The sequence below is a fragment of the Culex pipiens genome, chromosome 1 (genome assembly GCF_016801865.2).
Source record: "Culex pipiens pallens isolate TS chromosome 1, TS_CPP_V2, whole genome shotgun sequence".
NCBI lineage: Eukaryota > Metazoa > Arthropoda > Insecta > Diptera > Culicidae > Culex > Culex pipiens.
The window spans coordinates 114,737,923-114,765,462 of record NC_068937.1 but is presented as its reverse complement, the minus strand read 5'-3'; the positions used below and the strand labels follow the sequence as shown (position 1 = coordinate 114,765,462).

The 27,540-nt window shown below is 39.9% G+C and overlaps 4 protein-coding genes across 5 annotated transcripts; 2 read left to right on the top strand and 2 right to left on the bottom strand.

The window, feature by feature from the left end:
- Positions 1-818: 818 nt before the first annotated feature.
- Positions 819-2,175, bottom strand: LOC120427170 (uncharacterized). Of its 2 annotated transcripts, XM_039592029.2 has the most exons (3): positions 2,027-2,166; positions 1,863-1,968; positions 819-1,792 (listed from the first exon to the last, which is right to left on the bottom strand). In XM_039592029.2, the coding sequence occupies exons 2-3, from the start codon at positions 1,964-1,966 to the stop codon at positions 892-894; spliced, it is 1,005 nt and encodes a 334-aa protein (XP_039447963.1). In that variant the 5' UTR covers positions 1,967-1,968; positions 2,027-2,166; the 3' UTR covers positions 819-891. The 2 variants fall into 2 exon arrangements, with proteins under 2 accessions (XP_039447963.1, XP_039447962.1); XM_039592028.2 differs by having other exon boundaries at positions 1,863-2,175.
- A 153-nt stretch (positions 2,176-2,328) lies between these two features.
- LOC120427167 (uncharacterized) lies at positions 2,329-4,393 on the top strand. Its single transcript, XM_039592026.2, has 3 exons — positions 2,329-2,483; positions 2,548-3,126; positions 3,184-4,393. The coding sequence occupies exons 1-3, from the start codon at positions 2,428-2,430 to the stop codon at positions 4,157-4,159; spliced, it is 1,611 nt and encodes a 536-aa protein (XP_039447960.1). The 5' UTR covers positions 2,329-2,427; the 3' UTR covers positions 4,160-4,393.
- A 3,166-nt stretch (positions 4,394-7,559) lies between these two features.
- Positions 7,560-9,587, top strand: LOC120427166 (uncharacterized). Its single transcript, XM_039592025.2, has 3 exons — positions 7,560-7,951; positions 8,005-8,607; positions 8,663-9,587. Exons 1-3 carry the CDS (start codon positions 7,707-7,709, stop codon positions 9,471-9,473), a joined length of 1,659 nt encoding a protein of 552 aa, XP_039447959.1. The 5' UTR covers positions 7,560-7,706; the 3' UTR covers positions 9,474-9,587.
- Positions 9,588-20,637: 11,050 nt separating this feature from the next.
- On the bottom strand, positions 20,638-27,214 carry LOC120427157 (uncharacterized). Its single transcript, XM_039592016.2, has 11 exons — positions 27,019-27,214; positions 26,918-26,956; positions 26,530-26,859; positions 26,189-26,470; positions 25,852-26,133; positions 25,680-25,790; positions 23,615-24,010; positions 23,370-23,549; positions 21,896-23,149; positions 21,630-21,839; positions 20,638-21,572 (listed from the first exon to the last, which is right to left on the bottom strand). The coding sequence occupies exons 1-11, from the start codon at positions 27,048-27,050 to the stop codon at positions 20,735-20,737; spliced, it is 3,954 nt and encodes a 1,317-aa protein (XP_039447950.1). The 5' UTR covers positions 27,051-27,214; the 3' UTR covers positions 20,638-20,734.
- Positions 27,215-27,540: the final 326 nt, after the last annotated feature.

The following is a 27,540-nucleotide window of genomic DNA, read 5'->3' as shown; positions in this document are numbered from 1 at the left end:
CCACGAGACCTGGACGATGCGGCAGGAGGACGAACGAGCCCTTGGAGTTTTCGAACGAAAGGTGCTGCGAACGATCTACGGTGGAGTGCAGGTGTCTGACGGAGTGTGGCGACGACGCATGAACCACGAACTGCACGCGCTTCTTGAAGAACCGACCATCGCCACCCAGGCGAAGATCGGGAGGCTCAGGTGGGCCGGCCATGTCGCCCGAATGGACGAGAGCCAGCCTGTCAGACTGCTTTTTGACCGCGCTGAACCAGCTGGCGGTACAGGCAGAAGAGCAGGGAAACCGCGCGCACGTTGGGGAGATCAAGTGAATGGTGACATCCGGAAGATCTGTAACCTGGGAAATTGGAGAGTATCAGCACAAGACCGAGAAAGATGGAAGCGTCTTCTTGCTACAGCACGCGTACCTGGTGCGCTATGCTGATTGGTATGGTATGTATAGTGTGTAAATTCCAAATCGGTGATGTGAATTTACTGAAATAAAGAAAACATTACCACGAAAACAAAAACAAGCTGTTTCATACTTTTTTCACGTGATTATCATAGGAAAATTGATCGAATAATACTACAAACTCATATAACATTCATAAGCGCAGCATGGCAAAATCAAGTGAATCGTCACGTCAAGTTCACGTGTCTTGCAGTTGGATAAAGCATGCCGCACGATACAAATTTTCAAGTAATTTACACTTGACATTCACATGCTTAGTCGTATGGGGCAGATTCATGTGCAAAACATGTGATATTGCTATGTGCTTTTCTTTCAGTGCAAACGAAAACACCAGTTTCTTTTAACGTAGTCAAAACGCCGATTAAAATCCTAGTTGAGTTTTTCAACTAATTTATTTCTGTTCAATCATTTAATACATCAGAAAAAAAACCGCGTTAGCTTTGCTGCATCTGATATTTCAGTATTTTCGACGGATCCGTTATGCCGTGATGAATTGTCAGATGACGCCGGTAGCTTTTGCTATCCATGAAGAACCGCGTACAGCCTTCCACTCCACAGTGCAACTTTTTCATGGCACCGTCCTTGTGGAAGCGAGTCCAGTGTTTGAACATGTTACTCTTCTGACGCAGCATGGTGTCGCAATCGTTACACTTGAAGAATCTCACGCCACCGGACATGACCTCGCTCATAATGTTTGATTGTTCATCCGTACCGGAGACTCTGCCCGGTGGCATTTGGTAAACATTGACGGTCCCCGGGTGTATGTCGCGAAGATGATCGATCATTACCGCCAGCGTCTGGAACATTCGGTTGCACAGCCGACAACAGAACCAGTCGTCGTCCAGCGCGATATACGGCTGATCGTCGTCCATGTCCTCGGCCGTCTCCGCCGATGGACCGTTGCTCACGACCGGATTGTCATCATCCTCATCGGACAGTTCAATGCAATCCGCTCCTTTCGCGGGCAGCTCCGGCGGTCCGTTGGTCGTGCTGTCAACGATCGGAACAGCTGCCGATGCGGCTGCGGTGGAAACTTTGGCCTTTTTCTTTGCCTTTTTAGCAAGGACCGCCCTTTGGGTGTTTTTCTTGCGGCGAACCACCTGGTTCAGCGTGTGAAAGAGCGACCTAAAGCGTTGAAACTCGTGCAGCCGCTGGAAGCACTCGCGACAAATGGCGCACGGGTGATCTTCCCGTGCGGTCAACGACACGTTCATACTCTCCCGAATAAGCTGCGCTATGTGCCCTCCCTGGTCGTGCGGACCGCTGAACACCGGTTCCAATGGTTGAGCTATGGAGAAGCACAGTCGGCAGTACTTTGCCGGGTTCTCGTCGGGCCTGAAAGAGGGAAGGGGTTCAGTCGGGTTAACATATTTTTTTCTACGATCTGTGCGGATCGCCGACGTACGTGTCCATTAAATATTCGTCGTTTTCGTCACCCGATGAACCGGACTCGATAATTGATTCTTTTACCACCGGTCGGGTAGCTCTGCCGGAAACGGTTCGCTTCATTGCTGTTTGTTGAAAATTCATCATTCCTGTCACTTAACTTAATTATTTTACAAACTTTACACAAGCGGATTATATGTTGTTTCTATAAAAACTTGGTGTGACTTTTTATTTACTGTTGAAATCAGAATTTAGATCAATATTTAAAGCTTCTTTCAAAAAACTTTACCCACGCTTTTTGACAGATCTCAGTGTTTTAATTTTGTTTTGCTTGCTGGTTGTGTTGCTTGAAACATCATTATATCCATACACGTTCATCTGAAAAGAACTAAATTATAAATAAAGTGCGTAATTTAACGTAAACCTTCATAACTGACGTCCCTACTCATTTTTGGTTATGCTTAATTTGATCGAAATCCCGTCAGTGTGCATACTAACGTCAAATCTGCATGCAACATCGTAAACATTGAACGCTTGAGATTGGTCGAAGTAACATCACAGGAACCGTTCCGGCCACAACAACGATGGACTCCGCGGGACCTACGACACAGCGATACTTTAACTCTTCCAAGCTGCGAAGGTGAGCCCCAAAGATTTCCGTTGAAAATCGATAAAAACCTTTTTCCTCCAATTCCCAAACTCAGATTCAAGCACGGGTCCACCGACCAGCTGGTGGCGGAAAATGTCACGCACGGGTCGGACGGCGTGTTCCGGTGCGCCATCGCCGGACCGGGCTCGTGCCCGTTCGCGCTGCCCAAGATGATTCAGTTTACCTTTGCGTGCCACTTTCTGCGCTCGCATCCGAAGGAGGCGGAAGAGAAAGGCTTCCTGGAGGAATCCCGAGCGCCAACCAAGTCTCAGCCTGCCGCGCTGGGCCATTTTGTTGTCAGGACGGAGCGAGGCTTTTGCTGTCGCATTGATCCAAGTCTGACGTGCGCGTACGTCCAGAAGGACCAGGTTTCCGCGCAGAACTTTACGCGCCACTTTCGACTGGCACATCCGGCGCTTGCCAGAAAGCATGGTTTTTACCAGGTTCTACAATCCCATGAAGGCAGAAGCATATTGAATACCATGGTCCAGAGATCGGTTGAGAAATCGACCGCGGACGATTCGGAGCAAACTTCACAGAAGAGAAAATTGACTGAGGATGACGACGACTCTGGAGAATCCTCGTCCGACGTAATTGTGCTGAATCCAGGTGACGAGAAAGAGTGGATGAATACGTAAGTTTAACTCATCTATCAACTCGCAACACAAAACATCGAGTTTCTCTTTCACAGACCTTCCGACGACCCCTCCGAGTACTGTCGGTTGTGCTTTTCTGTCGCTCGACGCTCGAAGGCGATTTTCAGCGGACCCCAAGACACCGGAAGCAGCTGTGCCGCCCTAATTGAGGAATGTACTGGCGTTCGACTGGCCGCCGGGGAGGATTATCCAGCCGCAATTTGTCACGAGTGCAGTGAAAAACTGCACGACATCAAGTGCTTTCGAACGGTGTGCGAAACGTTGAATCGAGTCGTTTGCCGCAACCGAGCCGCGTCCCGCTCGAAAACGCCGGAAACGGTTGCACCACCTTCATCACCGCCGCCGTTGGTACCGATTGAAATGCCCGTTGCGAACCTTACCTGCGACGAGGAGTTGACGATCGAAAACGAAGATGACGACGAGGATTATGTCGTTCAACTGTCGGATAGTGACGACGACGACGAAGAGGAGGCAGTGGATGATACTCCACAGGAAAGCAGCTCAACGGCCGTCGAAGAAACTGGTGGTGAAGACCTACCGTACATTGCACTGCAGGATGACTGGTTCTGTTGCAAGCAGTGCAACCAGATCCACCATACACTGGACGTCATGGTGGATCATCTGCACAACTACCACTCGGAACTGGGCTTCTTCGTGAAGGCAAAACCGGCAGCCCCACAAGTCAACAAAAAAAAGTACAAGAAAAGCAAACCAAGAACCGTCGCAACCCCCGTTGAATATCAAGAGGTCGTCATCGCCGACAAGACGTACTTTAAGTGCAACGATTGCGACACGCTCGTGTCGCAGAAGGGCAATATGGCCCGGCACGAGCGGTGCTATCATAAGGAGGGTAGTGAGCAAAAGCCTAGACTGTATTGCCGAGTGGCCGAGTGCTACCAGAACTTCATGGACCGGATGGGCCTGACTCGGCATCTGAAGCTACAGCATAGCTATGATTCGATAGAGGAAGCAATGGCGTTGCAGCTACATCATGAAGTGGAAATATTGTAACATCCGTTTTTGTTATTTCTTTTTCATATGTTGTACAATAAATTGTTCAATTGGGTACTAAAGCCCTATGTCAATTTTTATGTACAACGGTAAAAAACACGATTAAAAACCATTTCTGATCACTTTTTTCATTTTAATGCAAAATTTTTTTTTGACAAGACAACATTTTTTCGATGGATCAACTATGGTCCCCTTGGAACGAGCTGTCAAGTAGGAGCTTTTCTGTCAAGAAGGACCGCGAGCAGGGTTGTTAAAATATCAAAATATCAGCTCTCAGCAACTACAATTATCTCGCCTGAATATTCATGCCTCAAATACAACTGCTCTTCTCTCTTCATTGAAACTCTCAGCGCCGAACATAGCCGAACACGTTTTCGTGTTTACCCACTCGCGATTGACATTTTCCTTTTCTCTCTCATTCTCGCTTCCACGAACATCCTACCGCAACAGCGTTTAACCACAAAAGCCGCCACAAAACCAATTTTGCAAACGCAGTTTGAAGGGGCGTCATGCGTGGTCGGCTCCTAATCGCCATCTCGCGTTCTCTCATTGCAGTTTTCGGAGAGATTGAGAGACTCAGCGGTGAGAGCGCATAGTCGAGGAAAAGGGAAGGAGTGATAGAGAGAGAATGGCATTGCTGGGAATCACGAGACATAAGAAGAGATCTCACAAGCTATAGTGACGGCCGCTATACTCTCGGATATTTTTGGTGCAGAGATAATCTATTGATAGCTTTTCTATCACTCTTTTGCAACACTGACCGCGAGGTTAATTTTTCGAAATTGATTTAAAAATCCATTTTAAACTCTTTGTGGTCGTACAAAGGGTCATTTTACTCAGAAAAATAAGCTTTATCGCTGTAAACAATATTATCAGCAATCTAAGCTTCATTTTAGGACCCAATTCATTATACCTTCACCTGGAACCAAATATTGCGGGTATCAGGATTAATTATTGTCCGTTTCTCTCGAAGTTACACGCCACGCGGCATTTCAGAATGTGCCGCAGACATTGTTGCCAGCGATTTTCCGCACTTTTGGTGCAATAAAAAACATTCCCGGAAACAATGCCTTGCAATTCGAAGAAGAAGGTCAATAAAAACAGAACGCACACTGATAATCAACATTACACACTGTTCAGTTCACTTTTACACACTTGTATGGGATTTTTCAGTTCAAGTATGATTACACACTTTCGTGTAATCATACTTGAACTGAAAAATCCCATGCAAGTGTGTAAAAGTGAACTGAAAAAAGTGTAATGCTGTTTACCATCAGTGCACAGTATGGGATTTGACAGCGCGCATTTGCCGAAAGTGCGGAGCGTCGTTTCGAGGCTGGTAAGCCGCGTGTCTTTTTCGGGAATACGCGCAATATCAAAATCGCAGAGGTCCCTTAGTAGGCTAAGTTGTTGGCATGCTCGATCAACATGCTCATTTTCATATTTGTATAAGTCACGTGGTTGCCAAAAATCTTAAATCAGCAGAGCATGCTCGGAAAGCCATGCTGGTTTTTGGTACCCTGAAATGACACGTGGTCGTGAAATTCATTGCGCTAATCAAAGTGCGCTTGATAGTCGCAGCCTACCTTACCTGGTGGTAATGGTAAATCTAAAATTTAATTTGATAAAATTTGATTTAACGTAACTTTTCCAATACATGGAATATGGATTGTTTGTTCCGCGGCGTTTGCGCGCCGTTTTTATTGGATCCAGTTTTCCTGAACTCGATAATCCCCATAATCCCAAACGAGTGTGTAAAATCAAACTGACAAATTTGTAAAGTAATGTGCGTAATCACAGAGTAACACAGAGCTAGTGAGCAGTCAGAAGAAATGTCATTTTAATGTTTGGCTCCATAAGGTTTGCTGGTAGCAGGCGTGCGATGTACCTGCGATGTACCACAAAGTGGAACCAAAAATCAAATGGCAGTAGTGACTCTGTCTTACTCTGTGGCGTAATCATCACCTTTTTATGAGTGTGTAATCTATTAGTATGGCTTTGTTTTGATGTATATGATTAGCCTTGATTTTTCAGTAAATTGTGAATTATGAAATTTATTCGATTTTTCACATACAGTCGACTCTCTGGCTGTCGATCTTCTCGATATCAATAATTCTCCATCTATCGATGAATTCTTCAGTCCCTTCAATCTACATACTTCAATTATCTTCATTCCTCGATATTTTCCCTTGCTTGAAGGATCTCTTCCTCGACGGTCCCTTGGATTCTGTTTGCTTTAAAAATCTCTTCCGGTTGTCAATAATTTCACTTTCTCATGGCTTGCATAGACATTTTTCTTGGCGAAGCGAAACTTTGAAGGGTGTTTGACATTAGTTTGTTTTTGTTTGATGGACGTTGCCATGATTCTCTCCTATAGTTGGGTATCAAGAAAAAATATTTTCAATCGATTCTTCATTTTGCATCGTTCTGTAAACTGATGATTCTCTTCCTCGACGGTCCCTTGGATATTGACAACCAGAGAGTCGACTGTAGTTCAGAACAGATCGCCGCACTTTGGCAGTAGCCATACTGACGCTCTCTAGAACCGCAGAATTTTGAAATATCTCACATCACACAGATAAAAAAATAACGTAGATAATCGCCATACTTTAAGGCTTAGTTCAAATCACAACATTCTAAAATTTTCATTCGGAGTTTGATGAATGCGGACTTTATTTGCATAAAAAAGTGAATAATTCACCTTCGTCCGTGAAAATCCTTGAAAGAAATCCTAGAAAAGTTACTGTTACTACACCCTTACCAAAAATCATGATTTTTGAGTTCCAAATCCCACTTTTCATACAATTTTTTCAGTTCAACCCATATAACCATTTTTATGGTTGTAGTACCTGAACTCAAAAAATCGTATGAAAAGTGGGATTTGTTTGCTATATTTTGATAATAACTCCTCTAAGTCAAGGAACTAGAATCGAATCTTCAAAAATATGCATTTAATGTCTGAAGCAACACGAGAAAATGGCGGATAAGCATTTTGACGGCATGAACAATGTTGCAAATTCCGAGCCAACAGGTAACTTTTTCACAAAACTCGAAATGTAAATCAATAGCTGGCCTTCCCAACTACCTTTTAACACTGCGGGTTTTGTAAAATAGTTTACTTTTGGCTCAGAATTTGCAAAATAGTGCTGGCAATTTGCTTATGCGCCCTTTTCGAATGTTGCTCCAGATGTCTTGTCAGGATGCGTGCACGTTCAATAGAGTAATCTGCGTGCGTATGTATTGCGTTTACGTACACGACAATAAAGTGAGGTTAAATTTTGTCAGGCAGCAAAACCAAATGGTATCTAACATCATTAGGCTTGAAAAGTCTAATTTTATGTCTTAAAAGACAAATGTCGTCTTTGCGTGTAAGGTTGCGCAGACTTGTTTCTTGGATGATTCCCGACGAGTGTGTAACGGTCACTCACGAAGTGTTTGGAAAAAGGTTGAAATTTTTGCTTGGAACTCATGAGAGGTGGTCCATCGTGTTTGTTTTTATTTGGCATTAATTTTAAAAGTGGTCGCGACGAGACAGGAAACTTTCGCCATGGATTCACCGAGAAATTCCAAGGCGCGTTCCGGGGGCAAAGTCAGCAACTCGATGCGTGACATTGTCGAGATTAACCCCTGCGGGGCTTACTGCCGGATGCCACGGTGCCGGTTTATGCATCGTGTGTACCGATCGTTCCACTTTTACGAACACTTCCGCAAGGATCATCCCGAGGAGGCACGGCGGAGGGGTCTACTTCAAAATTTTGGCCCGACGTCGGTGACGCAGCACATCAACAGAATGTGAGGATGATTTCAATTGAAGTTTACGATGGAATTAACTAATTATTTTTTAGCCCGGAAATCAATTCTGCGTTGCGCCCACGGTCTACATTGCCCTTGCGGCAACTTGTCCTGGAATACATTTCGATGGATGACGACGGAATTCACTGTGAGTTGACCAGCGGCGAGCCCAAATGCACGTACGTGCAGCAAAATTTCAACCACCCAAACTTTGCGCGACATTTTTGCAAAAAGCATCCCGTTGAGGCCAGTCTTAAGGGCTTCTGTCGAGGTTTCCTCGAGGGAGTTCTCGAAAAAAGCGTCCTTAAATCATCAAAGAAGGAAGTCATCCCAGAAAAGAACAAACCGCGCAAGGCGGTGCTCGATTACGTTATGCGCGAGCAAGAAGGTTGGCGCTGCCGAATCGCTGGCCCTTGCTGTCCATTTGTGCGGAAGGTTTTTGTAACGGAAAAATTCCGTCGCCACTTTCGGCTGAACCACCCGGGAGAAGCAAAAGAGTACGGATTCTTTGAGACGCTGATGCAGCCGAAGAAGGGGCGCGGGAAGATTCTGGTGCAGAAGCAGAAGGTGGAATCCGAAGTTCAACATATGGACACTTTATCCACATGTCAATCTGGCAACGCAACGGAAAATGATGAAAATTTGGACCAAAAAACGTAGGTAAAAAATAGGATAAATTTCCGCTGAATAAATCAGAACAAAATATTTCAGACCCAGCGAAGATCCTTCCGAGTACTGTCGATTATGCTTCACCGCAAGCGAAGTTTTAGAACCAATTTATGACCCTTTGGATGGCACCGATCTTGCCGAGGTGATCGAAACGTGCACCAACGTACGACTCGACTCCGACGTGGACCATCAGAGCCAGATTTGCGTCGGGTGCCGGCAAAAGTTGCACGAGATCCAGCGTTTCCAGGGGCAGTGCCAACGGTTGAACAACATCGTCGTCCGCGACCGGCAAGAAGTAAATGGCGCGCCCATCGAAACCGCCCTAGTGGACGTTGAGCCAGCGGCCGCCTTTCTGGTGGAGATGATCAAAACGGAGCCGGAAGACACAATAGCGGTTGTGCAAGAGTCTCCACCGTCGGAGGAGGAAACCGACGGAGAGTTGCCGTACAATCAGCTCGAGACCGGTTGGTTTGGCTGCCGGATGTGCAAGCGGACGTTTCACTCGCTGACCGCCATGACTGCTCATCTTCGGAACGCACATGATCAAGCGGAGCCTCCTGTTCCGTCTACTTCAGCTGTTGAGGATGAAAGTATGTCGTCGTTCCGTGTGGTCATGGTGGGAAATGTACCGTACTACAAGTGTACCGAATGTGACACGCTGATGCGGGTGAGGAGAAACGTGTTGCGGCATTGGCGGCGATTTCATCGTGATGATAGCCGGCAGGGGAAGCGGGTGTACTGTGCAGAGTCCGGGTGTGGTCAGTTCTTCATGGAAGGCAGAGCCCACAAGAACCATCTTGAGTTCTTCCACGGTATTCGGTTGCTGGATTACAAAGCGAAGTACTCAGAATAGATTAATAATTGATCTATTTTGATCTACACTACAAATACAGTTTCACAATAAATATTGCTAAATAAAAGAAATTAAATTTTCTTTTTATTCCTGTCCTGCGTGATTTTTGGAATGGGTTAACCCTTTAAGTACCACGTGGAAATTTAATATTCAAAAAATCATATCTTGGCTCAAACACAACCAATTTTCGATATTTTGGGCTTGTTCGCTCAGGATTTTAATACGGAACACGATGCAATCGGAAAAATTCGGATTCCGGTTCCCTGGCCGGAGATATTCCGGATTTCCCAGGGCCAGATTTGGGCTACGCTAGCCTGGTCATTTTTCTGATTACAAAAACCATCCAAAAAAGATGAATACGAGTGAAGTACTATGGAATTTTATCATCTGCAATCAAACGAAGGCCATTTTATTGAACTAGAACCATGTTGGACACGGGAAACCCGGTCAGTAACCTGGGACCGGTTCCAGGGTCCCGGTCATAATTCGAAGATATGACCAGTACACTTTTCTTGTCCAAAGTGGGCATGCGACATGTCTATGTTCATGAAATTGTATCACAAGTTCAAAAAGACTAACCCATTGCCAATCGGACCGACTGTGGCCACCCGGAACCGGTTCCAGGGTTCCGGCCATAATCCGAATATATGGCCAATACACTTTTCTAGTCCAAAGTGGGCATGCGACATGTCTATGTTCATGAAATTGTATCACAAGTTCAAAAAGACTAACCCATTGCCAATCGGACCGACTGTGGCCACCCGGAACCGGTTCCAGGGTTCCGGCCATAATCCGAATATATGGCCAATACACTTTTCTAGTCCAAAGTGGGCATGCGACATGTCTATGTTCATGAAATTGTATCACAAGTTCAAAAAGACTAACCCATTGCCAATCGGACCGACTGTGGCCATCCGGAACCGGTTCCAGGGTTCCGGCCATAATCCGAATATATGGCCAATACACTTTTCTTGTCCAAAGTGGGCATGCGACATGTCTATGATCATGAAATTGTATCACAAGTTCAAAAAGACTAACTCATTGCCAATCGGACCGACTGTGGCCACCCGGAACCGGTTCCAGGGTTCCGGCCATAATCCGAATATATGGCCAATACACTTTTCTAGTCCAAAGTGGGCATGTGACATGTCTATGTTCATGAAATTGTATCACAAGTTCAAAAAGACTAACCCATTGCCAATCGGACCGACTGTGGCCACCCGGAACCGGTTCCAGGGTTCCGGCCATAATCCGAATATATGGCCAATACACTTTTCTAGTCCAAAGTGGGCATGCGACATGTCTATGTTCATGAAATTGTATCACAAGTTCAAAAAGACTAACCCATTGCCAATCGGACCGACTGTGGCCATCCGGAACCGGTTCCAGGGTTCCGGCCATAATCCGAATATATGGCCAATACACTTTTCTTGTCCAAAGTGGGCATGCGACATGTCTATGATCATGAAATTGTATCACAAGTTCAAAAAGACTAACTCATTGCCAATCGGACCGACTGTGGCCACCCGGAACCGGTTCCAGGGTTCCGGCCATAATCCGAATATATGGCCAATACACTTTTCTAGTCCAAAGTGGGCATGTGACATGTCTATGTTCATGAAATTGTATCACAAGTTCAAAAAGACTAACCCATTGCCAATCGGACCGACTGTGGCCACCCGGAACCGGTTCCAGGGTTCCGGCCATAATCCGAATATATGGCCAATACACTTTTCTAGTCCAAAGTGGGCATGCGACATGTCTATGTTCATGAAATTGTATCACAAGTTCAAAAAGACTAACCCATTGCCAATCGGACCGACTGTGGCCATCCGGAACCGGTTCCAGGGTTCCGGCCATAATCCGAATATATGGCCAATACACTTTTCTTGTCCAAAGTGGGCATGCGACATGTCTATGATCATGAAATTGTATCACAAGTTCAAAAAGACTAACCCATTGCCAATCGGACCGACTGTGGCCACCCGGAACCGGTTCCAGGTTCCCGGCCATAATCCGAATATATGGCCAATACACTTTTCTTGTCCAAAGTGGGCAAGTGACATGTCTATGTTCATGAAATTGTGTAACAAGTTCAAAAAGACTAACCCATTGCCAATTGGACCGACTGTGGCCACCCGGAACCGGTTCCAGGGTTCCGGCCATAATCCGAATATATGGCCAGTACACTTTTCTTGTCCAAAGTGGGCATGTGACATGTCTATGTTCATGAAATTGTGTAACAAGTTCAAAAAGACTAACCCATTGCCAATCGGACCGTTTGTGGCCACCCAGAATCAACAAGTTCAAATTAGCTATAACTTTCAGCAATAATAAAATTATAAAATTATAAAATTATAAAATTATAAAATTATAAAATTATAAAATTATAAAATTATAAAATTATAAAATTATAAAATTATAAAATTATAAAATTATAAAATTATAAAATTATAAAATTATAAAATTATAAAATTATAAAATTATAAAATTATAAAATTATAAAATTATAAAATTATAAAATTATAAAATTATAAAATTATAAAATTATAAAATTATAAAATTATAAAATTATAAAATTATAAAATTATAAAATTATAAAATTATAAAATTATAAAATTATAAAATTATAAAATTATAAAATTATAAAATTATAAAATTATAAAATTATAAAATTATAAGATTATAAAATTATAAAATTATAAAATTATAAAATTATAAAATTATAAAATTATAAAATTATAAAATTATAAAATTATAAAATTATAAAATTATAAAATTATAAAATTATAAAATTATAAAATTATAAAATTATAAGATTATAAAATTATAAAATTATAAAATTATAAAATTATAAAATTATAAAATTATAAAATTATAAAATTATAAAATTATAAAATTATAAAATTATAAAATTATAAAATTATAAAATTATAAAATTATAAAATTATAAAATTATAAAATTATAAAAATATAAAATTATAAAATTATAAAATTATAAAATTATAAAATTATAAAATTATAAAATTATAAAATTATAAAATTATAAAATTATAAAATTATAAAATTATAAAATTATAAAATTATAAAATTATAAAATTATAAAATTATAAAATTATAAAATTATAAAATTATAAAATTATAAAATTATAAAATTATAAAATTATAAAATTATAAAATTATAAAATTATAAAATTATAAAATTATAAAATTATAAAATTATAAAATTATAAAATTATAAAATTATAAAATTATAAAATTATAAAATTATAAAATTATAAAATTATAAAATTATAAAATTATAAAATTATAAAATTATAAAATTATAAAATTATAAAATTATAAAATTATAAAATTATAAAATTATAAAATTATAAAATTATAAAATTATAAAATTATAAAATTATAAAATTATAAAATTAAAAAATTATAAAATTATAAAATTATAAAATTATAAAATTATAAAATTATAAAATTATAAAATTATAAAATTATAAAATTATAAAATTATAAAATTATAAAATTATAAAATTATAAAATTATAAAATTATAAGATTATAAAATTATAAAATTATAAAATTATAAAATTATAAAATTATAAAATTATAAAATTATAAAATTATAAAATTATAAAATTATAAAATTATAAAATTATAAAATTATAAAATTATAAAATTATAAAATTATAAAATTATAAAATTATAAAATTATAAAATTATAAAATTATAAAATTATAAAATTATAAAATTATAAAATTATAAAATTATAAAATTATAAAATTGTAAAATTAAAGAATTATAAAATTATAAAATTATAAAATTATAAAATTATAAAATTATAAAATTATAAAATTATAAAATTATAAAATTATAAAATTATAAAATTATAAAATTATAAAATTATAAAATTATAAAATTATAAAATTATAAAATTATAAAATTATAAAATTATAAAATTATAAAATTATAAAATTATAAAATTATAAAATTATAAAATTATAAAATTATAAAATTATAAAATTATAAAATTATAAAATTATAAAATTATAAAATTATAAAATTATAAAATTATAAAATTATAAAATTATAAAATTATAAAATTATAAAATTATAAAATTATAAAATTATAAAATTATAAAATTATAAAATTATAAAATTATAAATTTATTCGGGTGGTCGGTCCGATTGGCAATGGGTTAGTCTTATTGAACTTGTGATACAATTTCATGAACATAGACATGTCACATGCCCACTTTGGACAAGAAAAGTGTATTGGCCATATATTCGGATTTTGGCCGGAACCCTGGAACCGGTTCCGGGTGGCCACAGTCGGTCCGATTGGCAATGGGTTAGTCTTTTTGAACTTGTTACACAATTTCATGAACATAGACATGTCACATGCCCACTTTGGACAAGAAAAGTGTATTGGCCATATATTCGGATTTTGGCCGGAACCCTGGAACCGGTTCCGGGTGGCCACAGTCGGTCCGATTGGCAATGGGTTAGTCTTTTTGAACTTGTTACACAATTTCATGAACATAGACATGTCACATGCCCACTTTGGACATGAAAAATGTATTGGCCATATATTCGGATTATGGCTGGAACCCTGGAACCGGTTCCGGATGGCCACAGTCGGTCCGATTGGCAATGGGTTAGTCTTTTTGAACTTGTTACACAATTTCATGAACATAGACATGTCACATGCCCACTTTGGACATGAAAAATGTATTGGCCATATATTCGGATTATGGCTGGAACCCTGGAACCGGTTCCGGATGGCCACAGTCGGTCCGATTGGCAATGGGTTAGTCTTTTTGAACTTGTTACACAATTTCATGATCATAGACATGTCACATGCCCACTTTGGACAAGAAAAGTGTATTGGCCATATATTCGGATTATGGCCGGAACCCTGGAACCGGTTCCGGGTGGCCACAGTCGGTCCGATTGGCAATGGGTTAGTCTTTTTGAACTTGTTACACAATTTCATGAACATAGACATGTCACATGCCCACTTTGGACAAGAAAAGTGTATTGGCCATATATTCGGATTTTGGCCGGAACCCTGGAACCGGTTCCGGGTGGCCACAGTCGGTCCGATTGGCAATGGGTTAGTCTTTTTGAACTTGTTACACAATTTCATGAACATAGACATGTCACATGCCCACTTTGGACAAGAAAAATGTATTGGCCATATATTCGGATTATGGCTGGAACCCTGGAACCGGTTCCGGATGGCCACAGTCGGTCCGATTGGCAATGGGTTAGTCTTTTTGAACTTGTTACACAATTTCATGATCATAGACATGTCACATGCCCACTTTGGACAAGAAAAGTGTATTGGCCATATATTCGGATTATGGCCGGAACCCTGGAACCGGTTCCGGGTGGCCACAGTCGGTCCGATTGGCAATGGGTTAGTCTTTTTGAACTTTTGATACAATTTCATGAACATAGACATGTCGCATGCCCACTTTGGACAAGAAAAGTGTATTGGCCATATATTCGGATTTTGGCCGGAACCCTGGAACCGGTTCCGGGTGGCCACAGTCGGTCCGATTGGCAATGGGTTAGTCTTTTTGAACTTGTTACACAATTTCATGAACATAGACATGTCACATGCCCACTTTGGACAAGAAAAGTGTATTGGCCATATATTCGGATTTTGGCCGGAACCCTGGAACCGGTTCCGGGTGGCCACAGTCGGTCCGATTGGCAATGGGTTAGTTTTTTTGAACTTGTTACACAATTTCATGAACATAGACATGTCACATGCCCACTTTGGACAAGAAAAATGTATTGGCCATATATTCGGATTATGGCTGGAACCCTGGAACCGGTTCCGGATGGCCACAGTCGGTCCGATTGGCAATGGGTTAGTCTTTTTGAACTTGTTACACAATTTCATGATCATAGACATGTCACATGCCCACTTTGGACAAGAAAAGTGTATTGGCCATATATTCGGATTATGGCCGGAACCCTGGAACCGGTTCCGGGTGGCCACAGTCGGTCCGATTGGCAATGGGTTAGTCTTTTTGAACTTGTGATACAATTTCATGAACATAGACATGTCGCATGCCCACTTTAGACATGAAAAGTGTATTGGCCATATATTCGGATTATGGCCGGGAACCTGGAACCGGTTCCGGGTGGCCACAGTCGGTCCGATTGGTATTGCATTAGTTTTTCCGAACTTGTTACACAATTTCATGAACATAGACATGTCGCATGCCCACTTTGGACAAGAAAAGTGTACTGGTCATATCTTCGGATTATGACCGGGACCCTGGAACCGGTCCCAGGTTACTGACCGGGTTTCCCGTGTCCAACATGGTTCTAGTTCAATAAAATGGCCTTCGTTTGATTGCAGATGATAAAATTCCATAGTACTTCACTTGTATTCATCTTTTTTGGATGGTTTTTGTAATCAGAAAAATGACCAGGCTAGCGTAGCCCCAATCTGGCCCAGGGAAATCCGGAATATCTCCGGCCAGGGAACCGGAATCCGGATTTTTCCGATTGCATCGTGTTCCGTATTAAAATCCTGAGCGAACAAGCCCAAAACATCGAAAATTGGTTGTGTTTGAGCCAAGATATGATTTTTTGAATATTAAATTTCCACGTGGTACTTAAAGGGTTAAATAATGCTGCAGCAGCAGTGACGATACAAGGCAAAAAAATCGCATTGCAAACTCAAAGCAAAGAACAAAAAAGTGTAGAACCAAGTAAAAAGGTGAACCAAAAAAGCAGTACACAACCGATTGAACCTAAGCCAAACAGCAGCAGCGGCAGAAAAAGCAACAACAGTAAACCAGACCAAAATGCAATGCAAACAAATGAAATTGACGAAGCAGCCAACGATGGATTCGATACCGTGCTATCTAAGCGCAATCGTAGATCCCGGAAACGCGTACAGGCGGACGCGGATGACGAATTAGCAACAAAACGAAGAGAGATGGCAAAAGAAGAAACAGATGAAGAAGATGAAAATATAGTAAAAGCAAACTATTATAAGGAAAAGTGTTATGAGATAACTTATAAAATCTAGGAAGAAAAGGATAAAGATAAACTTGAAAAACTATATAATTTAAGATCAAAAGTTGAATTTAAATATGTGGAAATAATTTTTGAAACAGCCATACAAGTGATTTAAAACTCTGTAATCTTTCCTCTCTAACTATCCACCTTGAAGAGACGAATGCTTAATGGTGTAAAGTCTCTATAAATATATGGAAAAAAAAATCCAAGTTTCATGTACTTTTATCGTTCCAATATGTGATCCGTTAACAGAATCAGTCTCTGCGGTTAATGCATCGCAGTAGGCCTGGCCACATTTATTTTTGCTATCGAGAAATTAAAAAGAGATGTGAGCCGGTAACATGGAGTGAAACTTTCACAGCTGTCATGGAAACTTCACACAAGCTTGAAAGAAACCTTAACTCAGGGTGGCCACCTCGGGGAAAAACCGGGAAAACCGGGAAATACCCGGGATTTTTATCCACCGGGAGAAAACCGGGAAAAACTCGGGAATTTGACTGACAAACCGGGAAAATATTTTAAGTTTATTTAAATTTTGACAAAAGCCCCTCTTTAATGTATTCAATATGTTCTTTTCTCAAATAAAAAATTATTCCTGTTATTCTAAACGAAGAATTCGCGAAAACTAACATTTTGTTTTCCTCTACAGCAGCGGTTCTCGACCTGGGGTACATGTACCCCTGTGGGTGCCACGAGCGGTCTCAGGGGGTCCAGAAAAAACCTCTCAAACGAAATATTTAAGAGAAAATTTCGAAAATTGATTTGAAGCAAAAAAAGAAAATTGATTTAAATTTGAAAAGAGAAAAAAAAGAAAATTGATTTGAAGCAAAAGCTTACAACCATATTTAAGGTGCAGTGAATTACGGGCGAATTATTTTTGACCAATCAGAAAATGTTTAAAAAATATTTGAATGATAAACCTATAATTTGCATTCGTTAAGAAATTTTAAGAATTTAAAATAAATTGCACCGTTTTAGAGTTTTTTCTTTTTCTTTTTTTTTACGAATATTTGTTTCAAATTTGTAAATTGTGCCAACTACCATTTAATTTAAAACATTCAAAATATTTGTAAAAATAATCATATGTTTCATAATTTTGATATTGTGAATTCGACCTTTTTTTGCTAAAATATTAGTTTTGCATAAAATTTAAATCAGGATATTTTTTTTTTATTTCAAGATCATCAAGATTTGTCCTTCAAAAAAAGCAGTAAAGAATTTTCTCAACCATTCGATTTTTTAAAAATAAAATAGAATGATTTTTTATTGAAAAAAGCTACAACTTCTAAAAGATACTATTAAAAAGCATGTTTAAATCTGAAATCAAAACAGTTTTTGAAAATCTTTCAAATGTATATTTTGGGCAATTTAAAAAATCTCTGTTCCAAAAACAATTCGTCGGTCATCATAAATTTATACAAAATTATTTTTTTTAAATATAGAAGAAAAAATAATAGAAAAAAAAATAAAAAAAAAGTCAGTGAAAATTTAATTTACAGAAAGAATATCTCCAAATTGATTGGCATTTTCAGCAGATAGTTTAAGAAATACAGAAAAACATTTTATTTTGAAGCTTTACAAAGAAAACTGATTTGAAGAAATGTACATGGACTTTGTGTAAAATAATAAAAAAAAAATATAAAAAAAAAATTGAAGAACAAGCCATAGTCTCAACATTTGAATGCAAAAAGTGTTTAAAAATGCATTTAAAAAAAAAATCAAAAGATTATTAACCCAAACCCAAATTTTTTATGACTTTTTACCATTTTGTGTTTTGGGTTTTTCAGACAGTTTTTTCTAAATTAAAATTATTTTCGAAAATTTATCCCATCAATCAACTTACCGAAGATAATCGATAAAAAAAGTGTCAAGATACCGATTTTTTTTTACATGTGTATACATTTTTGTTTGGACTAATGATTCAAAAAGACTTCCTTGGTTAAAAAGAAAGTACTCACCAAAAAATAATAATTAATTCACAGAACTTGATAATTCTTGGAAGAATCGTTCTTCTTGAATACACAAAACCTTTTTTCAAAGAAACTTTACGAGCATTCATATAAATGTTGATGACAATGTATTTTTGCAAATCTTTGCTACAAAATTAATAAATTGTAAATGCCATTTCCTGCTTTCTAATAATAATTTATGTTATTCTAAAAAATAAAAAGATTTTTTTATTTTTAGTTTGTAAAATCTATAGAGCATGATGATGAAAAATCCCAATCATTAGAAAAAATAGAGGTTTGGATTGGAAACAGATAAAAACGGCTTCGTTTTCAACTTACTTACTTTGTACTCAAGATATTTGAAAGCTTTCTTGAGGAACTCAAACTTTGAACCAAATGTATGCGTTCCAAAAGTATGTTGATACCAACGTTAGCCTAAAAAAAACATTGTAATTTGGTTTAAAAACATTCCGGAAAATTCCTTCTGGTCTCGGGAGAAAACCGGGAAAAAACCGGGAAATTGAAAATCGAAATCTGGTGGCCACCCTGCCTTAACTCCATGTTGCACTTTTAATTTCTCGATTTATTCTGGGGTAACTTGGATTACTGCAGTTGTATTAATATATTCGCAATTTCGCAATTTTCAGTGTAAGAACGGGCCTTGACCGATCTTATGCACTAGGTTCCCGACGAACACGCACTGCCCTTACACCTACATCTCACCCTTGCTCTGAGTCAGTACGAGCAGCACGCTAGAACACGCTTTGAGTGTTCGTGCCAGGCATGCACACCTTCTTTTCCGGTTACGCATTTTAACTCGGCCGGGGGTGGTACATTAAGTAGGGTTTGATGTAAGTATAAGCGCCTAACCATTTATAGTGTGCCTATCAACTTTCATTGAAGCAAAAACTGTTTTATTTTTAGTTTGAATTCAAAAACTTATTGTTATTTACTGTTTAAAGTTTTCTCCTGAAATCTTCCCTATTATTGAGTCTGTTTATCTGTTGCTATTTCTTTTGTCGCGGTGTTTTGTTACAATTTTTGGTCCTAAGCATGTTATAAAAGTTTACCAAAAATACAATAGTAATATTTGTGTTAATCCATGTTAATCCATTCCATAAATTGAGTAAGGGCTCAAACCTCACTTGCTTGAATAAAAGGGTGAAGATGGAAAAACAATTGACAGTAAAAGAGTAAGAGAATGATGAGCGTATTTTGAAGAATAAAAATGAGAAGCTAGATGTATTAGATGTGAAATTAGACAATAGTTAATAAATAGTGATACAAAACAAGCTTAGATTATAGTAATGATAATTTATAGGACAGATAAAGAATTATTCAAATAAATAAATTCGCAATAAAATCAAAAAAGATTAGGCGAATGATAAATAGACTTGATATTACTAGTAAATTAAGGAAAAGTATATTTTTAAGGCAAAAAAAAAAAAAAAAAAAAAAAAAAAAAGTTTGTTACAGCAGTATCAATTGATAGAAAAGAGTGGAAAAGCTTTGAGAGATAAGAGAATCAAAAGTTAGTAAAAATTAAAATCAAATGTTGGATATTAAATAGAAGAATTAGTGAAGAATTGCGAATCAGAAGAGCAAAATAAAAATTGGAGATAGGTGGTAGCTGAGAATGAAGAGAAGAGAAGCCCCGTTGTGCGATGTTTCAGGTACATCCACAGCAGTTGACTCAACATACTGCGAATCAAAACAATACCGTCTACAATCACAAATTACTTCCCTTTCCCACATTGTCGCGCCCCTTTCTTTTAGCCGTCTCGACTCTGACCCGCGGTGGTCAAAGGTTTACGATCCGTTTCCACAGGCCACCAGCTAGGTCATCATGAAAACCAAGCCAACGTGGAGGTAAGAAAATAGGACACTCGCAAGGAACCAGAGCTATACTGTTCTGATCAAGATAATTCGGATGATCTAACAGAACTACGGATGTAGTTAGTTACGCTCCTTCCAGGATGTTCCTTACGTGGACGTCAACCGAAGAGCACGCAACAAGGTCAGTGCCATTGCATGCTCTTAGGTATCAATCCTTGGCCTGCTACTGCAGTTGTATTAATATACTGATAAGAAAGGACTTGGAGCGTAATCTAAACGCAAGTTTTTCATTTCTAGGAGCTTTCTTCGGACTGGCTGCGCTTGTGTTTGATGAGATTTTTTGTAAATAAGAAAATATCAAAATTTATTTTAGTTAAACTATTGCGTACGGCAGCACGTCTTCCACGTGGGCGACCATCTCTACGCTCGAGGCTCAACCACTCACCAACGGATCATCCAGATCCATCACCTCAACAACGGTTTCTTCCGTCTTGATGATATCCAGCGGAAGCAGGGTTTGTTCGTCACTCTCCACCCCGATAAATGGAACATCTGCCCGAACCGCTACCGGGTTTCTCCGACGAACCTTTCGATCAAAGGTTTGACACTGTTGCCGGAAGTGCTGGCTGTTTTGAAGTCGTTGATGGCAGTCCGCGCAAATGTGTGCTGAAATGTCCGACTCGACAGCCAGCGCAATGCCGGTAAATTGTTCGATCAACGTGACAAGCGGATTTTCATCGTCGCTGAAGATGGGTTTCAGAGGTAGAGTCGTGCTGGAGCACAGACGACAGTACTCCGCCGGATTCTCCAACAGCTCGCAGTCCGATTCTTGCACAGGTTCCTCTTCAGCTTCCATACGTTCCGGCTCTGGTTCTGATCCAAGAAATCCTTTCGCCCTGGCTTCCTCCGGATGTTTCCCAACGAAATGCCGGTGGAAGTTATGCGGGCGGAAGATCTCCTGCACGTAGTCACAGAGCGGATCCGCGATCCGGCAGTGTATCCCGCGCGAATCCGCCGCCACGTTCTCCCGTACCAGTTGCACCATGCACTTTATTCTCTTTCGCTTTCGTGGGGCTGGGCGAGCAAGTTCGAAGAATCCGTGCCGTTTGGCCTCCTCGGGGTGGATTACGCGAAAATGTTTCGAAAAGTCCTTGTCCAGAAGTCGCTGGCGGACGTAGCTGCAGTGCGTATTGCTGGCGATGTTGCAGCGAAAGCCGCCACCCCATTCGTCCAGCGCGACAAACTCGCCAATCATTGGTTTGTGGGGTTTGCTGAAAGCGGCAAGTTGTTAGAGTTTTGCTACTTCCATTCGGAATGTTAAGACCTACCCATACGCTGACTTTAAGAGGAGAAATTCGTCAAAGAATCCATGCCGTTTAGCTTCCCCTGGATGGTTCTTACGGAAATGTCTCGCGAAAAGTTGGTGATATAAATAGGACATAACAAAGTCACAGCCAGAGCTTTCACTTATATTGCAACGGAAGGCCTCCTCACCGTCGACTGTAACCAGTTCTTCAATTTTTGCCCTCTGTGCAGACCTGGAAGTAAATGTGGGGTCATCCAAAGTCCTAGAATCACAAAATGTTCTCATTACCATTGTTTTTGCGTTATCTTTGGCACCGATTTAGCTTTGTCGTTATTGGCCGGTACATTTGCCGCCTTCAGCGTTTCGTGACTCAGCATAAAACCAGCCCTTTCGAAATCCTCCCGGTGTCGCAGGTAAAAGTGGCGATACAAGTTTTGCATTCGATAACAATTCTGCACATAGCTGCACGCGTTGGGACCGGCGATACGACAGTGGAAACCCCGTCCGTCTTCCAGAACATGCTCGGCCACTTTGAGCGTTAGCGGTTGATTGCTCACTTTCAAGCCCACGACCAAAGAGGGATGGTGTTGGCGCAAATGCTCCAGAAATTCGCTCTCGTCGTACTTTTCCCGCGCAAAGTCGCACGGCTCTTGAGAGCAACCGAATCCATCAGCCTGAGCCAGGACGAGTCCTTCCTTTCTCAGGTGGTAGCTTTGGTACAGCACCTTCGTCTTATCTTTTGGCTCCTCCCGCTCTGGTTCGTGCTGAATTCTGGCAACATCCTCCTCATCGCTGCTCGCTTGTTCAACGCTGAGTTCCAGACCCTGGAAGGTGTCGTAATTCAGTTCGCTTGGCTCATCACCGCTACCTTCAGCCTCGCCCTCTTCTTCATCACGATATGCCCGCAAGTCGCGCTTCTTTGCCGTCCCATAGCTGTTGGCGTGCCTCAACACAAACCCGGCTCGGTCAAAGTCCTCCCGGTGGCGCATGTTAAAGTGCCGATAAAAGTTTTGCATTCGATAACAACTCTGCACATAGCTGCACGCGTCTGGGCCGGCAATTCTACAGTGAAAGCCCCGTCCGTCCTGCAGAACATGCTCGGCCACCTTGAGCGTTAGCCGTTGCTTGCTGGGCTGCAGGTCTCCGAACACCGGAGGATGACTTTGGCACAAATGCTCCAGAAACACGCTCTCGTCATACTTTTCCCGCGAAAAATCGCACGTTTCCTGTGAACAGCGAAACCCGTCGTCCTGAGCCATAACAAGTCCTAGCTTTTGCAGGTGGTAGCTTTGGTAAATCACGGTGCGACCGCTTGCGTCGTACACTGGAACGATTGATTCCAGCATTTTCATTTGCGGGTTCTTCAGAAACCCCTTCTGCTTCGCTTCTTTGCGATGGCTCAGCAGAAAGTGACGCAAAAAGAGTTGCAGTTGTCGCTTCTGTTGCACGTACTCGCACTTTTCAACGCCACTGATCCGGCAGTGGATACCTTCATCGTCCTCGTAAATGTACTGCTTAATTTGTTGGTAAAGGCCATTCTGACTGTTAAGAAACGAGAATTTTAATCAATAAAAATTAATAAATCGGAATGCCCTTATACAAACCCACTAAAAAAAGAATTGCGGAAAATATTTTAGTTCAAAATTGAGTATTCCCCAGTCAGAGTGTAAGTTGAAACTTGACAGCATGCTTGGCATGCTATCCTCAACCATACTTTTTTTTTCCATTGGGCCTAAAAAGCATTTAACACAATATTACTCACTCTTCCTCTGGTTGCCGTTCCACATCTCCCGAATGCTTCGCGCGAAGGTGCTGCCTAAATTTCCTCTCGTTGTAGCTCGTCTGGAAGTAGGTGCACCCAGATTCCGGCTCCATCGCGCAGAAAATGCCATCCGCGCCCACCGCAACGTGTTCGATCTGGTCGGGGATCATCGCTCCGTCACTGAAATGTAAACCCAACACGATTATTCAATCATTCTTCATACAATTCATGCTCGTTCTCCGCACCCAGGAAACAGTACGTCTTCCAAATAGGTATGCTTCAGGCGAAAATGCGCCAAAAATCGCACTTCGTCGTAGCTGGCCTGTCCGTACTGGCAATCACTTTCCGGTTCAATGGCGCAACGGACGCCTCCATCGGCATCGATCTGCGCGAGACCTCTCTCCACGACGTTGAACACTTCCGTTTTAACGCACGTGTCCAAACCCAGCTCGTCGTCGCTTTCGTTCGTGGTCGCACTTTTCTTCGAAAATCCCTGCTGCTTGGACTCGCTCAAATGAGCCAGGCGGAAGTGTCGCATAAAGTTGTGCTCGCGTAGCGTCTTCTGGGTGTAGGGACAGGACGCGTCATCCAGAAAACGACAATGATATCCCGCTTGGTCTTGCACGACGAACTTCATAAGTCTGTGGGATTTTGGTATAGAGTTATCTACGTGCGTATCAAACCATCGTTTGAACGGGAATTAAATCCAAAAAAAAATGGAGAAAGTCACTTTTTATTTTACGAAATTGAATGTATCTCTGCTTATATTAAACCAAAATTGATACTTTTTTATGGAAATTGTTCAGAAAATTGTTCTCTACAATGTGATTGATTCGAAAATGTTTTAAAATATTATAGCGTTGTATGGCAGAGAATTGAAAAAGTAATGTTGGGAACCTTTTAGGTACTAAATAGCTTTTAAATGAAATACTCTAAGTTTAGCAATGTTTAATGCTCGAATTTGTATCCGGACAATCTGCTGCTATATTTTCATGACGAATTGTACAAAGAAAATATTTTTAGTCGATCGTTTTGAGGTTTCAAGCTTGGATTTTGGGGTTGTTTCAAAGAAAGCTAGAAAACTGGTAAATTTGGGTTGGAAACTTTTTATCCGAGGTCAAATATGTAATATAGAGTCTCTTGAGGCACACTCATAAGAAATTTGATGGATTCGAACATCAACCCATCGTTTTCCATCGACTTTTCTGTAGAAAAATCATATAAAATCGAAAAAAAAAGTTGCTGAAGACCCCCGACGAAATATTTCGCCGGACCCCGCAAAATGTCGGGAAAGAGCCCTTCTTTCATGGTACCAAATATCAGACTTGCCGATTTTTTTTTCCCTTAAGTTTGTTCTAGGAAACACACCGTGGACAAAAAAAAAACTTCATATTTGAAAAAGTTAAATGTAACTGAAATTTTTAAGGCTTAAAATCTGGATAAGTATATCAAAAGTATTTAAAATTCCAAAATTTTAAAAATTTAAGAAATATAACAAGAAAAAAATATGATTTACTCCAAAAAATAAAAGAAATAAAAAAAATGCAGAAAAATAAATATTAAAAAATTCAGAAAAAAAAGTTTCAGTTTGAAACTGACTGACCATTAAAATTTTATAAATTTAAAAAAAACCCAAAATTTGCAAATATTCAAAAAAAAATTAAAATATCAAGATTTTTAAACATCTTTGAATTTTTGAAAAGTTTGGTTGTTAAACTTTTTTTTTTTCAAACATTTTAAAAAATTTAAAAATTCAATAAATTTTCTAGGTTAAAAAAAATCTAAACAGTATGTTTTTATTATATAATGTTTTAAACATGAAATTTTGTACTCATTTCATTTTTAATTTAGATTTTGTTTTGAATTTGCAGATAAGTAATTTGCAGCCGTCCCCTAACATGACAGTTTTCGTGAGTTGCGCGTATCTACCGACAGATGGCATGTGGATCTCGTCGGAGTCCGCCCATTAAAAACGCAACTCAAAATTTGCATGGGAAACTTTTTTTTCGTGACGACTTTCGCGGCACGCTCCCTCCAACTGTTCGAGACTAATATTTTAACGTGGCGTATCTTTAAACAAGTTTTTCAAGAAAATGATTCCAGAATGCTTATTTTGTCGTTTTAAACCGAAAGTAGGCAAAAACTATATTATTTTAAACTATTCGCCATTTTCAAATGTTTGGCTAGATGATATCAAAGGCCGCCGTCTTAGGCCCACTGGGCCCACAAAAAGAGGTACGCTCAGTTTGTATGGGAGCTGTCAACATGCTCCCGGGCTGGTAATTTGTCGATGGTAGATCGAAATCTTACTTGCTTTTATGGCTCGATTTACGTGAGCGCTGAGATGAGTTATTATGCGCTGAAACACTATCGCTCAGGACCACGTTAGAATTTTTCGTTTGAATATCCAGCTCCACTGACCTAGAAAAATAATAAATAGCTCAAACAAGTGAAAAATTCAACGTTTTACATCTCAAATTACCCTTCTTGCACTTCAGTTCTAAACGGTCCCACATTCTCATAGAGCTGTTTTTCGGTCACATTCTGCAATTGATCTCCGTCACTTGGCTCAGGTTTGTCCTCAAAAAGCCCCATCTGTCTTGCTTCTTGTTTGTGTTTGATACGGAAATGTCTCAGCAAGTTTTGCATTCGTCGCGTTTTCTGGGTGTAATTACACAAAAAATCACCGACAACAATCTGGCAATGGATTCCTTTTTCGTCCTCGAGAAGGCAGGGTTTCAGCACTTCGTACCATCGCTTTTTTCTGTGGATGTAAAGGTAGTTAAGCATATAATAATCATAACAAGCAACAATCTTACTTGGTGTAATCGTCATTTTCATTCACTGAAAAGGAGTCTCCACTTTCTTGAACATTCTCCAGGCTACTGGTTCCACCGTAATCCTGACACTCACCCCAGAACAGACCCTTCTCTCTGGCTTCCTGCACGTGCATGCTACGAAAGTGTCGTAGAAAGTTTTGCAATCGCAGCGTTTTCTGCGTGTAACGACAAACCGCGTCGTCCCGAATGCGGCAGTGCGCCCCTTTTTCATCCTCTAGGATGCACGGCCGTACCAACGTCTTGTAAAAGTCCTTTCGCTGCCTGAGGAAAAACAAGATTTAGATTGAAACATCTAACATCTAACGCTCAAAAGAATTTACATTCCATCATTGTTGAAGACGTTCATATTTGGAAATTTATTTCTTAACTCTGCCATCAGATCTGACTCCACTCCATCGTCCGCTGCCAATTCCGACCCGGTTTGCTCCTCCTCATCCGCCTCCGCTTTAACGCCATCTTCGTCCTCCTCCTCCATAAACCCCCTTTCCTTCGCTTCGCGCTCGTGCATGGCGCGAAAGTGCCGCAAAAGATTGTCTATCCGCAGCTTTTTCTGCACGTACGGGCACACCGAATCGCCCACAATGTGACAGTGCACGCCGGACGCGTCCGTCCGGATGTACGGCTGAACGCGGTGCTTCCACGATTTGTTCCTGTCAGAGCGAGTTTTGGGTTAGTGTTTGCGTTTTTATTTTCAATCGAATTTATTACTTCGGTCTGTAATGGCCAGGATCTGTCGTTCCACCGAGCCTTGAAAATCAGATGAACATTACACAACTTTTCAAGTGGAATTTTAAATTGCACAAACTTACTCATTGCCAGGCCAAGAACTCAAGGAATGCATTTCGTTGATCTACAACGATTTCTCCTCAGCGTCGGGAGTATCTCTGAACTGTTCTTCACAGTGTCATTTTCTGGTTCCTCTCGCTGGTATCTACGAATGAGGATCAAACGGCAGGAAATCCGTATCCGTATCTTTCTTGTCGGATTTAAAAAGATGTATAAACGTAAATAACAACAAAATTGATTAATGTCCGGTCACTCATGAGTGACTTTACACGTTTAGCAATAACACTCAAAATTATGTACACACCCTTACCAAAAATCATGACTTTTTGAGTTCCAAATCCCACTTTTCATACGATTTTTTGAGTTCAGGTACTACAACCATAAAAATGGTTATATGGGTTGAACTGAAAAAATCGTATGAAAAGTGGGATTTGGAACTCAAAAAGTCATGATTTTTGGTAAGGGTGTACGTGCGCCCGAAGGGTTTTTAGGTTAAAATTTGTACCCGGCAGCAAAAACAAATGGTAAGCTAGTGTGCGTGAGAT